The sequence below is a fragment of the Vicia villosa genome, linkage group LG6, assembly GCF_029867415.1.
Source record: "Vicia villosa cultivar HV-30 ecotype Madison, WI linkage group LG6, Vvil1.0, whole genome shotgun sequence".
NCBI classification, from domain to species: Eukaryota; Viridiplantae; Streptophyta; class Magnoliopsida; order Fabales; family Fabaceae; genus Vicia; species Vicia villosa.
Window position 1 is genome coordinate 33572337 of NC_081185.1, and position 14984 is coordinate 33587320.

The following is a 14984-nucleotide window of genomic DNA, read 5'->3' on the forward strand; positions in this document are numbered from 1 at the left end:
GAGAAGGAAAAGAGATAAGTTTTGGATTTTTAGTGACATCAACTTTAAAACGGCTATCCAAAAAATGGAGAATTTGGCTGCCAACTCCTAACACATTGATATTAACAAGAGAGGTTTTTCATGTTGGTGGAATTAATGACCATATGACACTTTATTTTATATTTTTTCCAATTTCTCACAATTATACTACAAAAATGCTAATGTTTTCACTTTAACAAGATTTAACATTACAATGATGATCAAGAAACAAACCCATTACTATAATACCGACAGAGATGCCCATGTTTAATGTTGTTGTTTTAATTTGAGATTTAGTGCAATTATCAACTATTTGTATTGATACGAGTTATATAATTAAAACAAAAATCAAAAAGCTAAGTACCACATGATATATTATCATCCAATAAGAAACAATAAATTTGTCATATTATATAAATAGTTTCATAATATTTTCAAATTTTAGAAAAATAAATAGTGTAAAATTATTATGTACATCCTCTAATGTGTGTGAGAGAGAGAGTTAAAATAAATAATATAAGAGATAAGATCTTAGGAAAAAATGAGGTAATTTGAAACTTTTAGCATTTAACTACTAAGAAGTACCATACGATTGACAACTTATAATTTTGATAATTTCTCCTTTGCATTATTATGTTGGTCTCGATAACATTTTTTTAATGTTGATTATTTCATAAAAATTTATCATCTTACTTTTATTTTTAACAATTGTGTCCAAATAATATTACTTTTCAGAAGACATATGCGAAAAAATTTATAAAAGACAATACGCGTTAGCACGATAAAAAAATAGACAGATGGGAGTGCCCGTTGAATGCTAATAATAATAATAATAATAATAATAATAATAATAATAATAATAATAATAATAATAATAATAATAATAATAATAATAATAATAATAATAATAATAATAATAATATAATTCATTTATGGAAAATATACTTATTAAGTGGTTAATATAGCCCCTCCATGATTTGCAATTGTGTAGAAAATTGAAATCCAGAATTAGAAACACTAATAAAAATGTCTATATTTAATCTCCTATCTTTGGCTCCAATTCAAGCCATGCATATCCATTAACTTAACGTAAACTCCCAAACCTTAATTTGTCTCTTTAATCTTGCACCACAATTTCCCCTAACTTCCCTCACAATCTTAAACATATAAAATGGTCATTTCCATTCAAACTAATTTATCACATTAATTCGATTGTTAGTATTTTCTCTAATATCATTTGTTAGAGAAGTACTAACATCACAAACACAACAACAACAAAAACAACAACACCAATACAGTAATGGTTAGTAAGATATTCGTTCTCGCACTTATCTATGTAGCCGTTGTTGGCGTGGCCATGGCCGCTGAAGCCCCGGCTTTATCGCCCACCTCATCACCAGCTCCATCTTCACCAAAAGAATCTGCACCCGTAGCAACAACACCAACAGTCTCACCAACTCCTCCCACTGTATCGGATTCTCCCGCTTCTTCCCCAGCTGATGACGATCAGCCCATTGACTTTGGCGCTCCTACACCCGGCCTTGACAATGACATTTTTGATGATGAGCCCGCAGCTCCCGAAGAAGATGTTGAGCCTTCCGACCACACCAATGGAGCTTCTTCTCTTAAAATATCGGCTGTTGTTGCCGTTGTTGCAGCTGGCTTCTTTTTTTAAGATTAAGTAATGAGATTTTGAGGAAATAAATGTGTTGTTGTAATATTAATGCACCTAGTGCTATGTTGTGTTTGTGAAATGTGACATCATGAAATCAAGAAAATTATATTAATAAATATGACTTCCATAGCTAATGAGGTTGTAAATAAGTATGTAAGGGCGTGCCCTACAGGATTTTTTTGATAACAATGGTTTTGATCTCGTTTGTTTTATTTTTTAATTAATAATTTTTGTTTTTATATCTTTAAAGCATTTTAATTGAAAACATGGTAAAAATTATTTTTAACTTATTTTATAAATTAAAAAAATAATTTTGTTATTCAATAACATAAATATATTATTAAAAATTAAAATATAACCAAAATCACGTAATTTTTTAAATGTTATTGAAAAATAAGAACAAGACTTACATGCTATGAAAATCTAGGAAATTTTTTTTACCCACCTTCCTATGGGGTCAACCCTAGCGAAAACCCCACTTTACCCCTGCTTCGGAAATGCATTTCCGAAAATTTTTTTTTTCTAAATTTTTCCAGACTTCGGAAGTGCATTTCCGAAAAAATCCCAAAAATTGGGATTTTGATTAATTTGGAGATGCATCTCCGAAAAAACAAAAAAAAAAATCTAAAAATCCCAAAAATTAATTTTAAGATATTAATTAATTCATATATCATAAATTTGATATAATTTATGAGTAATGAATAATAATAATTATATATTTTGATATAATTTATGAGTTATGAATAATAATTATTATATATTTCTATTCTGATTCATATTTTAAAATTTAAAATAATTTTAATTAAAAAAATTAAAATAATTTCACTTACAAAATGAGTTATAATTTTTTATTTATATATTTATATATTTATCATAATTATTATGTATTTACAAAAAATTAAAAAATGAGTGTTTTAATTTATATATTTATATATTTATATAATAATTATAATAATTATTATATATTTATAAAAATAATGATATATTTATATATTTATATATTTATATAATAATTATTATGTATTAATTATAAATATATTTATATATTTATATAATAATTATAAAAATTAAAAAAATGAGTGTTTTAATTTATAATAATTATTATATATTTATATATTTATATAATAATTATTATATATTTATATATTATATATTTATATATTTCACTTACAAAATTAATAATTATTATTATATATTTATATATTTCTATTCTGATTCATAATTAAAAATGAGTTATAATTTTTTATTTAGTTTAAAAAAATTAAAAAAAGATTTTGTCTTAATTTTATTTAATGAATAAATTTTATATTTAATTCTATATAATTCAAAATTTACTTATGAAATTTTAATTTTTTAATAATTATTGAATTTTTTCAGAAGTGTATATCCGAAACATTCCAAGACCAATTTGGTCTTGGAATATTTCGGATATGCATCTCCGAAGACACCCCTCTCCCAAAAAAAAAGGTGTTTTCGGAAATGCATCTCCGAAAACACTTTTTTTTCGTGTTTTCGGAAGTGCATTTCCGAAATAAGACAAATTTTGAAAAAAAAAAGCGTTTCGGAAATACATTTCCGAAGTAAGGGTATTTTGGATTTTTCATCAGAGGTGACCAAGAAAATAGGGAGGTGGGTAAAGAAATTCTCAAATCTAGAGGGCAATTGAATTGATTAAAATAGACATGGATAATTATATCAAAATCAACAACAATTTAAATAAATATAATAAAATATTACTTCATATATAAAGTATAGGCTAAATTATATGTAGTTCACTATTCATATATATATATATATATATATATATATATATATATATATATATATATATATATATATATATATATATATATATATATATATATATATATATATATATATATATATATTAGTTAATCTTTTACATAGATTACATATCAAAATATCATGTACGGATTCATTCTTTATACTGCAAGACTATAGCATAATTATATATATTTTAATTAACTTTAGTTCCATCTTTTGTTAATTTTCAGGTTTTTACTAATATAATAACATGTATTCAGACTCTTAATAGTAAGAGTTTTTCCTTTAAAAAAACTAAATTTGGCTAGATCTATTGTATTATCAATGTCATTTGTATCGAGGTCTTTATTATGTATAAGATATATACACTATAAATCTGATGCTTCTAGTTGATGTGTTTTTCATAGTGAATTTGTAGGAGGTATATTATAGTATTGGTTCATCACTAGTTCAAAAATATCTTTTTAGTAGAGTTTTTAAGTTAGTTCACGTGTCACCCGACTTAAAAAGCGATGTAGTGATCATTCAGTAAATATTTGTAACTTAGTTAGGTCGGGTGATTTTAAAACCAACCTAACAAAGGTTTAATAAAAATATATAATTTGAATTAGATTTCTTAAATAGTATGTGTTCATTAGCTGACTTAAGAAGTCTGTTTATTATGTTAGGTGTCTCCCACCGGACCTAAGAAGTTTTATTCACTTCTAACAAGATGATGGTTCAATTCCAACTAGTTGTATTTAGTGAAACAAAACAATAAGGGTTAAATATGTTTTTGGTCCTTCTAAATATAATAGTTTTCAACTTTAGTCCTTCTAAATATTTTCTTCAAAGAATGGTCCTCCTAAAAAATTTAATTTTAACTTTTGGTCCCTCATGGCAAAATCGTAGCTAAAATGGTCGCCAATTTCATCGCTAAATAAAAAACCGTCGCTAAAACTGTCACTAAAACCGTCACTAAATTGTAAAAATCATCGCTAAATTGCAGGAGGGACAAAAAGTTAAAATTAAAATTTTTAGGAGGACCATTCTTTGAAGAAAATATTTCGAGGGACTAAAGTTGAAAACTGCTATATCTAGAGGGACCAAAAACTTATTTAACCCAAACAATAATAATAAAATTTTGGGTTGATATGAGGATTTGAACTGAAGACCTCGGGCTTCCAAAAATATAAGCTTGCCACTAGGCTAATTATCAATTATGATATTTTAATTGAATATATATTTTATATAATTTTGTAACTGTTTATTTTAAGTTATTTGTACAAGTCAAATTATATTTAGGTTATTTGTATACACCAATGTTTCACTCTATCTCTCACTTCGTCAACAATGTCTCACTCTCTCACTATAACGTCCCACTTCCCTTTGCGCTTCGTTAGCAATGTCTCACTTTCTTCGCTGCTACTACCATTTTCACCATACTCACTCTTTTCTCTCCTGGTTCTCGCTTCTCTTCGTGTTTTGAAATGTTAGGTTTTGACCTTGTGTTACTGATGAAATTAAGCACCTTCGATTTAAGGTATGGGATTTGAAATGTATCATACAATTTAGAGGGAAACGTAAACCCTAGTTAAATGGATTGAGGATTAATGCAATTCAAATTTAGCATATGAAGATCATATTTTAAGTAATTGAAAATATAAAGTAGCTTCGATTTCTGAATGGAAAATACTAGCAGTTTGTGTGCTTCTTGAAATGTGTGTAGGAACAAAAAGGGATAAAAGGAAAATGAAGAAACTAGTGTTTGTTGCATACACTCATATGACTTTTTCATGTTTACAATTCAAATGATGTGGTGATAATAATAACTAGTGGGATACTCGTGCGTTCGCACGAATACTAGCGTGGTACGCACGCTTTTGTTTTCAAAATGTATTAAAAATGTAAATAAGAAAAAAAATTGTTTTACCAAATTAGTTTATTATTTTTAAAAGAAAGACATATTTTTAAAATTAAAATAAAATTGTTTTATCAAAATTGATTTACATCAATAATATATATTTTAATTTTCCAGATATTACCTTAAAAAATATTGTATCTTAAATTAAAAATAATTTCAATATAAAAATATTAGTAACAAAAATAATTAAAATACAACAACTAATTCATCATGTTAACAACAAACATCAACAATGTGTCTAATTAACAATAAACATCAATAATTCATCTAATTAACAACAACATGAACACATTCATCATATTCCACCATAACAACAACGAATTCATCATATTAGCAATAACATCATATGAGACGAATCAAGTAACATCATAACACGATATATTCAACTTCCTAATAACAACTTATTCATTATTAATTCATCGCAAGACATCATTATCAGTTCATACATATCAAACACATACAAATAATTGCATATAGCGTACAACATCATTATCAATTCATACATATCAAACACATACAAAAAGTATAAGTCATATTAAATAATCTTCTAATGGTTCTCAATCCATGTCTTTACGGTATACAAACATACACAAAACATTCATCTTCGCAAAACATAATTAAATCGGAAAATACAAACCAAGAAAAGGTTTCAAAAAGATATCCAAAGGTTTTCAAGTCATATTCATCAGAAAGAGATCAATTAGATCTTCACGGAGGTTCAAACGGCACTTAAAAAGGAGTTACGGATCAAAAGATACATCATTTCAAAGTTACAAAAAGTTTTACACAGCAGGGTCCGCTTAGCGACCCTCCAGCGCGCTTAATGAAGTTCAATTTTCAACAAACCAGCTTAAAGAGGGCTTGTGTAGACTAAAAACAGTAACTTTCAGTTTTCGTAGCTCCGCTTAACAGACCAGCTCCGCTTAGCGAGCTCGCGCATTTTCAAATTTTCACTCAACATCCTCTTAGTAAGCCAGGGGCCGCTTAGCGGATGCGCGATTATGCAGAAAAATAACAGAGCGAACAGACCTTCATAATGCCACTTCCACCACACCAAACCCTTCTCAAACAACAATTAGAGGCATATAACAATACCAGCTAACATCATTCATAAACAATAATCATTCAAAATATGTTTTCAACCATAATTTCATGGAAATCTATCACAAACCTTAACAATACAAAAACTATTAAATTGAAAGGTTAAAGGTTGAACACAAATCACAACATCATCCACTCATCTAAACCTCTAATAATACATCAAATTTGTAGCAAACCATTTATCAATTTCAATATTCATCAACATTGTAATTCTTCACTCATCCATGGATTTCAAATATGAAACCTAATCTCTACCATACCCATCATCATGCCAACCCTTAGTGAGTAAGAAACCCACCCTTACCTTAGAAAAAGCTTCATCTTCACCAATGGAGTTCTTCCCCCTTTATGCCCTAGCTTTCCTCTCTTCTTCTCTTCTTTCTCTTCTTTCTCTTCTTTTTCACCAAAATGAGTTATGACATTAAATCTCTAAAACCCTAACCTTTACTATCTCACTAATGGGCTTAACCCATAACTCTACCACTTAGGCCCAATACTACTAACTCCATTATATATCCAATAAATCGCAAAACACACTATAAATAATTAAATAGTCACACAACATAAACGAATATTATTCCCAATAATATTCCACAACTACAATCGATCCATAACTTAAGTAATACCAACTCACAATTGTATTTCTACGACTAATCCGACCATAACTTAACTGCTCCAACCGACACATTAATCCATTTACGCCTTTAGAATAATACTGATAAATTCTGACTTCAACTAATTCCAACGAATAAATCCTTGATCAATTTAATTAAATAGTTAATTAAATTATGGGCGTTACACTGCCAACTCTAAATCATGATTCGGGTAATTCCTTTCATGAACTTTAAGTTGCCTTGAAGCATAAGCCACTACCTGTTGATTCTGCATTAATACACCACCTAACCCCATTAATGAAGCATCACAATATACTACAAAAGATTCTGTCAAATTCAGAAAAGTCAGAATAGGAGCACTAGTTAACCTTTTCTTTAACTCTTGGAATCCTTCTTCACATTTCGAATCCCAAATGAACGCTTGACCCTTTCTATTCAACTTAGTTAACGGCAACACTAACTTCGAAAATCCTTCTATGAACTTTCTGTAGTAACGACAAAGAAAACTACGAATCTCGGAAACAGACTTCGGAGCTTCCCACTGAGATACTTCTCAAAACCATATATATAACTCTTACTTCTGAACATGGTGTTTGAATAGTATGGTTCTTGGTCCCAAGTCTTTTCCACAGACTATTATTAGCAATGATGTCACAGCATCATTTGGGACATTTCTTTCAACAACCCCTTCCAGGTTCTTGAATCACTCCCTTAAGGACTCATTATGCTCAAATCCTTCGAGAAGTAAACATCTTACCACTGCAGTATGAGAGAAATAGAGATTCTTCTCTTAGAGATACAGTCAGCTGATACAACTGTCTCTAAACTATAAGATGACAATTGATTCTATTATTTACCACTTGTAATGAGTGGATTCGTTATATAGCCTCAACAACCTTTCTTTGTCTGGTCAGTTAAGTGACCCTTAATTCCATCCAGAGTTAAATGTACTTCCTTAGCTTGAGAAGCAGGGGATAAACACGATGTTTCAACATCAGTTCTGAAATTATTCTAACTCTCAGAATCTTTGTTATGGTTATGGAGAGGACTTCCATAACAACCTAGTATACTTGCAGGGGATCGAAGAAAATACACCGGTGATGGTTGATCATCCTTGCAGAGACCATATCTCATATGCACAAAGTACATACCTTTTGTCTGACTATGAGATGTTTGAATGCCATTATCCTGCACCTTCCTGAGTAGACTATTCAGACTATGTCTACCTCTTCAAAGCACAAAGGTCTATGAAATCCTTTTCACTGCAACCAACTCACTATGCGAGATCACCACATAAATGAATCCATCCTAAAGAACCTTCTTCACGAAGACGCTGGAAAATCCACATCCTTTGATTTCAGAGATGAATATTCCACCCATCTGGTTTCTTTGATCCAAAGAGTCCTTCAGTTATGAGCTTCTCCTACATAAGGGATTCAATGGTGATGCCTTTATGAGTTCTTCAAGAGCTCATCTATTGTACACCTTCATACCTTGGCCAAAAATAAACTGACACAGAGGCATGTAGCCTATTGGTCGTGTCCTGATCAACATGTACAAATCAGATGTCTCCTCTTCCAGGTCAGGAGCAGGTTCCAAACAAACATAATCACAACATCTTATTTAGCATCCAAACATCTATTCTTGAACCAGTAACTGCTTACTTGCTGAAGTATTGTTCTAACATGTTGAAGAACATCGGTTCCTTCCAAACATCTGATCATTAAGTTGTTGACATAATCCTTTGAACAACCCTTATCCAGATGATCCAACTATGCTTCAAATAGCCAGAGTCAAAAACACTTCCTAAAAGGAGTCAAGAGATTTAAAGATTCTCGTTGAGACCATCCTGTATGGCTTCAATCTTTCTCCATGTTTCTTGAAGAAGCAACCTATCATCCATGCAAAGGTGCCTTTATGAATGGACTTGAGACCAGAACTCAAGTATCGTTGGCTCCTTTAACTGTTCCACCATTGTTCATGCCTTGTCATGAGTGCATTTTCAGAGGACATCAAACCCTAATGTTGAAAAGAACCAGGTTTGAAAGAGATACCATGCAGCGGAATTTCCATAACATTTCCTCATCTTCTTCTAGGAGCAAAGGTGTGTACCCATCATCATATACCGGCAGAACACCTTAAGTTTGAAAATAAATCAAACCCTTATGACGGCATAACAATGCCCTCGATGTTCAACATAGTCCATCCTCCACTTCTAGGGACCATGTACACATCACCGATCAACACATCTTCTCATCATCAACCTTCCTTGCTGAACCAGAAAGTATCTTCCCAGGATCTCATCCAAAGATAGAACAGGATGCCTGCTCTGATACCAATTGAAATTCTAGCATAACAGATTTAGATGTCGTGAAAGATGTCAAGACATGTGCTCTCTCAAGAACAATCAGCAAAGAATATGTACAGAATTGTACCAAACTGAAAGATAAAAGACACCAGAAATTGTTAACCCATTTCGGTGAAATCACACCTACTCTGGGAGCATACCAATCCAGGAATGAAGTCCACTATCAGTAGTAATAATTCAGAGTTAACTAGTCCCAAGAAACCCCTCACTTAATCCCTACCTAGTGACCTTTCTACCTATGTCCTCCCTAGATATGAGATATCCCTATCACAATTCCAATCATCGCAATGATGTTGTACAGCTCTCCAATCCCAGGAGCTGTAGCAACGACCTAATATCCATCTCCTTCTAATCTCGAATATCTAAAAGTTTGGAAGACACACTTCCATGAAAATCCCTAGCCAAGAACCTTGACTATGACCACGAACCTGGAGTTACTTCAAAGCTTCCTCCAAGAACAATACTCCTCTTACCTACAGGCTTCGAGGATCACATAGGTAACTTTCCCACATGCCGGTAGGTTTACCTTGACAAACCCTAATGACTACATCTTTATGCTCGGTGGTTGTCTTCTTTTTCTAGGTTACAATGTTTCTATTTATAACCTATACCCAACTGGATTTGGACCTTCTGTAACACCCCATTTCTACCCGACAATTATAATGCGGAAAATATCAGAGTATTTAAAAATTTCTCGACAAACAAATGAGGCGTCACATATTCACTTCAACAATAAATCACTTCATCGCATTTAGCGGATACATAGCACATTCTAAAACAGAATAACTTCTTTTATTAATAAAATAGCGGAATCATGATTCTCAATTTCCGAATCAAGTAACATCTTAATCACATAAACAACATCATATTAATAAAGCAACTTCACTTAACATATCATTCTAATAAACCAGGATAGTCACAATAAACAACAACATCATAAATATTATAAATCGTCCCCCCGAGTGCTACGTATCAGAGCGACAACCGACTCGATTAACAGCAACTAAATCTTCATACTCGAACACCTGCACGTTACCAATATAAAGGAAACAGCGAACAAGAGAAAAGGGTGAGATATCAAATCATATAAGTGAGCGCATGATAAATTTTATATTAGGAATCAGGCATATATAGTTATCACATCGCAAGTATTAATATCGCCATACACTTCATACTTTCACCAACTCACAAATCTCACGTACTTTTCATCACACCACAAGTCACGACACTTCATATTCACATCAATTATATATGAATCACAAGTATAAATCACAAGTCCAATCCCTAACCGTCATAGCATATAAGTCATACATCTAGTCATAAAACATCACATAAACATCTAAACACAAAACATCACATATAAGTCACACCAAACATATTCAGTTAATCGCATTCACAAATATTAATATCATCATACTAATCATAAAATCATCAATTTACATCTTCACATACTTCCATCATTTAACAAGTCATGGAATACAATCATGATATAGTCACAAAACGTCATAACTATGATCACGTAAGACACATGGGACATGACTCATGTATATGCATGTGGTACCAATCGGAGCTTCAGCCCCCGTCACCAATTGCCCGAATCTGAGGCACAAGGCATAAGCCTTCGTCACTAATTTGCCAATCCAGGCCGTCACAGAGTATGCATATGAAATATGACTCGACAAACAAGATAACACAGCATACTCATCACAATCACATATCGTCACGAGGCATAAGCCTATATCACAATCAATTACCATTATACGAGGTAATTCACGTCACCATAATATTTCATCTTCACTTAGTCACAAAATTATCATCACGAATATATACAACATCACGTATTACCATTCATCACAAACATCGCCATGTTTCGACACATCACGACAAACATATAACTTCACATATTAACGAAATCATTACAACAAATAGACACATTAAGTCAAGTCAAATTAGTCTTATAATCCTCCATAGGTTAGTCTTTAAATTAACTCGCTAATCCATTATCAACTACCAAAATTATTCACCTAATAATCTCTAATTAATCGGGTATATCCTGCGTCACTACCGGTTATCTAATTTCCGGTTAAATCCTTAATATTCATAACTTTTACGAATTTTCGGGTTATACTCCCAAGTCACTAAAAACACAGCTCAACCGGTTAATTCGGATACAATTCTATTCTTTAACGGTTATTCGATTCGTTCGGTTAAATTCTCAAGATACCGTTATTTACCGACAAACCGAATAATTAATCTAAGTCTAAGTATTTTCTAATTAAATAGACTAATTGAAATTAATTCACTATTAATTTAATCAACTCATTAATGTCTCAATATATGAATTCAATTCACTATGTCATCTCTATTTCTAACATCTAATGTTCAATTACATAATTCACTACTTTAATTAATCAACTATTAAATTATAATGACAAACATAAACCACATCTTTAAATTATCAATTGTAGTTGTTTTTCTCATGTTTTTGCAACTCACTAGCAAGAAACCAAGTATTTATATTTAAATTTATTGGACATTATTCAATCATTAATTAATCAACCGATTAACATCACAATTTCGACAAAAGAACACCACCACGTTAATGTACTAATTAAACTTAGCAACCACGTAAATTTTCATCTAATTCCAGATAATTAATTATACCGCTTAATTCGGCTATTTCGATCAAACAGGGCTATTTTACTTTTTCATAAAGTTTCATAAATGTTACTGTCACATACTATTTTTTTTTTGTTTTAATTATATAAACTTTCATCATCATATTTCATTACCATTCTTCATGTCATAATAATTTAATTCTTCATGCCATAATAATTTAAGTAGCAGTATGTTGCACCCCAATTTTTGACCTCTGAGATCCCATCATTTTCTAAGTGTTATGATCATTATTATTATACCCCAAAATTTGCCCGCGTCTTTTTTTTTTCAAAGAGAAGTCAACCGACTTCTGTCTAAAAATTTGGAGTTTTATACAATCTTGGATTTTTATTTCATAAATATCCTGATTTTATGAATACTCAATTTTTAGAATTTTTTATACAGTATTTTGGTTCGCTGTTAAATTTATTCTTACATAAACGCAAAATACTGTTTATCACTTCATACACTGTTTATTTGAGATTTATTTTCAGATAAATAATGCTGACGCAGTTGGTACAGAATTAAAATTTGCAGGCGCGGAGTCCGGGTTTCAGATTATACTGCCAGTTACTAGTCAAACCCGCTATCAGCGCAATTCTCCGTGTTTGTACCATCAGTCAAATCAATCTTTCGCACTTCAAATTTCCAAGATTTTTGTTCTCGAAGTCTTCTGATAATCACGTGATCAACAGAGACTCAACACTGCACAAAAATCAGGTACGCCTAATTGTCTCCTACACAAACAGTCCCTAACTAGGGTTTTTGTTTTTTTTCAGGAGAACGAGTTTTTGAGACCTCAAATGGATTTCATGGATCTCCATATGTCTCAAAGTACCACCAAACAAATTTTCAAACTTCGATTCGCTCGGACGCACAGTCAACAGCTCAAACATTCAATAGACGGAGTTTGACCAAAAAGTCAACAGACAGTCAAAAATGCAATTTTTTTGTCAACATCCATATTTTGTCAAAAGATTCATCATGTGATCAATGGTTGATCATAATTCATCAAGAAAAGTTTAGAAATCGACAAAACTCAAAATTACAAAATTAGAGTTTTTTACCTAAAAGTCAACTGAACTTTGACCGACCATAACTCTCTCATAATTTATCAAAAAAATTCCAACCAAAGCTCATTCTCAAGGAAATTCAATTCTCTACAACTTTGATGTTGGGACCAAGGTCAAGAAATGCTTCCGCCTAAGAGATATAAGCCAAAACATTACAGGTCATTTTCAAAGTCAACAAAAAGCAGTTTTTTGTCAAAGCCCATATCATCAAAATAACTTTTCCAAATGCAAAAACGCTTCCAAAGTGGCTTGTAGAGGACATCTTGGGCTTTCCAAAAAGTAAAAGAACACTTTCATAGGATCAAAATTGAGGGAGATATGCCTTGATGAAGTTGACCTTTTTTGTAAAAATGCATGAAACAAGTAATGACCAAAATTTGATTTTTTTTACAAAAGGCCAATTCTTTTGTGATTCAATCTTGATTCTCATATGTTTAAAGATATTCACAACATATCCATGATTCATGACATTTTTATTTCATTTTAATTAAATTTTATTCATTTAAAGTTTAATTAAAGTGAGATAATTCAAAGATATTATCAAAGATGCTTATGGTTGCCAATCAAGACCAATTCAAGATGCTTAAAGATATTATTGCAAGATTGAAGAGAATAATACTTGAGTGATTAAACTATGGTTAAGTTTTTTAACCTAGCATAAAAGAATATTCCATTCTTTTTCCACAAAATCAATCATGACAATTTCCACTTGCAAGGCTTTATGATCATATCTCTTTGCCTATAAATAGAGCTTCATTTTCTTCATTCAAGGAGGAAAAAAAGGGGGGGACACCAAAAAAAACATTGCCAAGTCTTTGTTTTCTCTTTTCTTTTCTCTCTTCCAAGTTTTAAGTTTCAAAGGGAGTAAGAATTTGGAATTGCAAAACCAAGAAACCTCCACTCAAACCAAGCATCATTTGAAGGTAAGTTCCATCACTTTGAGACTCTATAAAATATGCATCATTTATATTTCATTTTAATTCAATAGTTTCTTTTATTTTCCAAATATACTTTGATTTATTTATCTAAGTATTCATCCATGTTTCCTTTTTTACTTGATGATGTTAAATATTGAAATACTTCTTTGCCATTGATCAAGCTCACCATGATCCATCATAAACTCACCACACAAGATCCTTTTATTCAATATCTTTTAATCAATTTATTTTCTTTGCATAATTAATTAAAAATACCTAAAAAACCAAAAAAATATTTTTCCTTTAGATTTAGGTTTATATTTTTATAATCTAAGTTTTGACATAAAAAAGAATATTTTTCTTGTTAAGTTTAATTATTTGTATAATTATTTGTTTAATTAGTTTGTTAATTAACTTAAAATCAATTCCAAAAAAATCACAAAAAAAATTGAATTAAGTTTAATTTGTTTTATATTTATTTTTTATATTATTTGATATTATTTCTTATCTTTTTCTTTGTTCCAAATTGGAGTAAAAGATCAAATATGACAGAGATTGTATGCAGTTGATTTAAGACTTTTAGAAATTTATCGTGTAGTCGCTATGATTCTATCAAGCTTCTGATAAATTTTCATTAACTTTAAGTCCTAGATCATCATTCACTCACCATCGATCTTCACTAACATCGTGGATATACTCGACTAGCTTCAAGATGATTCACGTGCTAACATACTAACAATTAACTTTAAATTCCGCATTTTATTATATTGTTCTTTATATTTCTTGCTTTATACTTTATTTTATCATTCATATTATTTATGTTTCTGTCATTTTTTCTTTGTCCATTTGGACATATTATTTATGTTTCTGTT

At 30.7% G+C, this 14984-nt stretch overlaps 1 protein-coding gene across 1 annotated transcript; it reads left to right on the top strand.

Moving 5' to 3' along the window:
• The first annotated feature begins 1230 nt into the window (after positions 1-1230).
• LOC131611423 (classical arabinogalactan protein 11-like) lies at positions 1231-1905 on the top strand. The gene has a single exon (XM_058883449.1). It carries the CDS (start codon positions 1319-1321, stop codon positions 1691-1693), a length of 375 nt encoding a protein of 124 aa, XP_058739432.1. The 5' UTR covers positions 1231-1318; the 3' UTR covers positions 1694-1905.
• Positions 1906-14984: the final 13079 nt, after the last annotated feature.

Coding starts and splice junctions, on each gene's coding strand:
- LOC131611423 (XM_058883449.1), top strand. CDS start 1,319: ATGGTTAGTAAGATATTCGTTCTCGCACTTATCTATGTAGCCGTTGTT.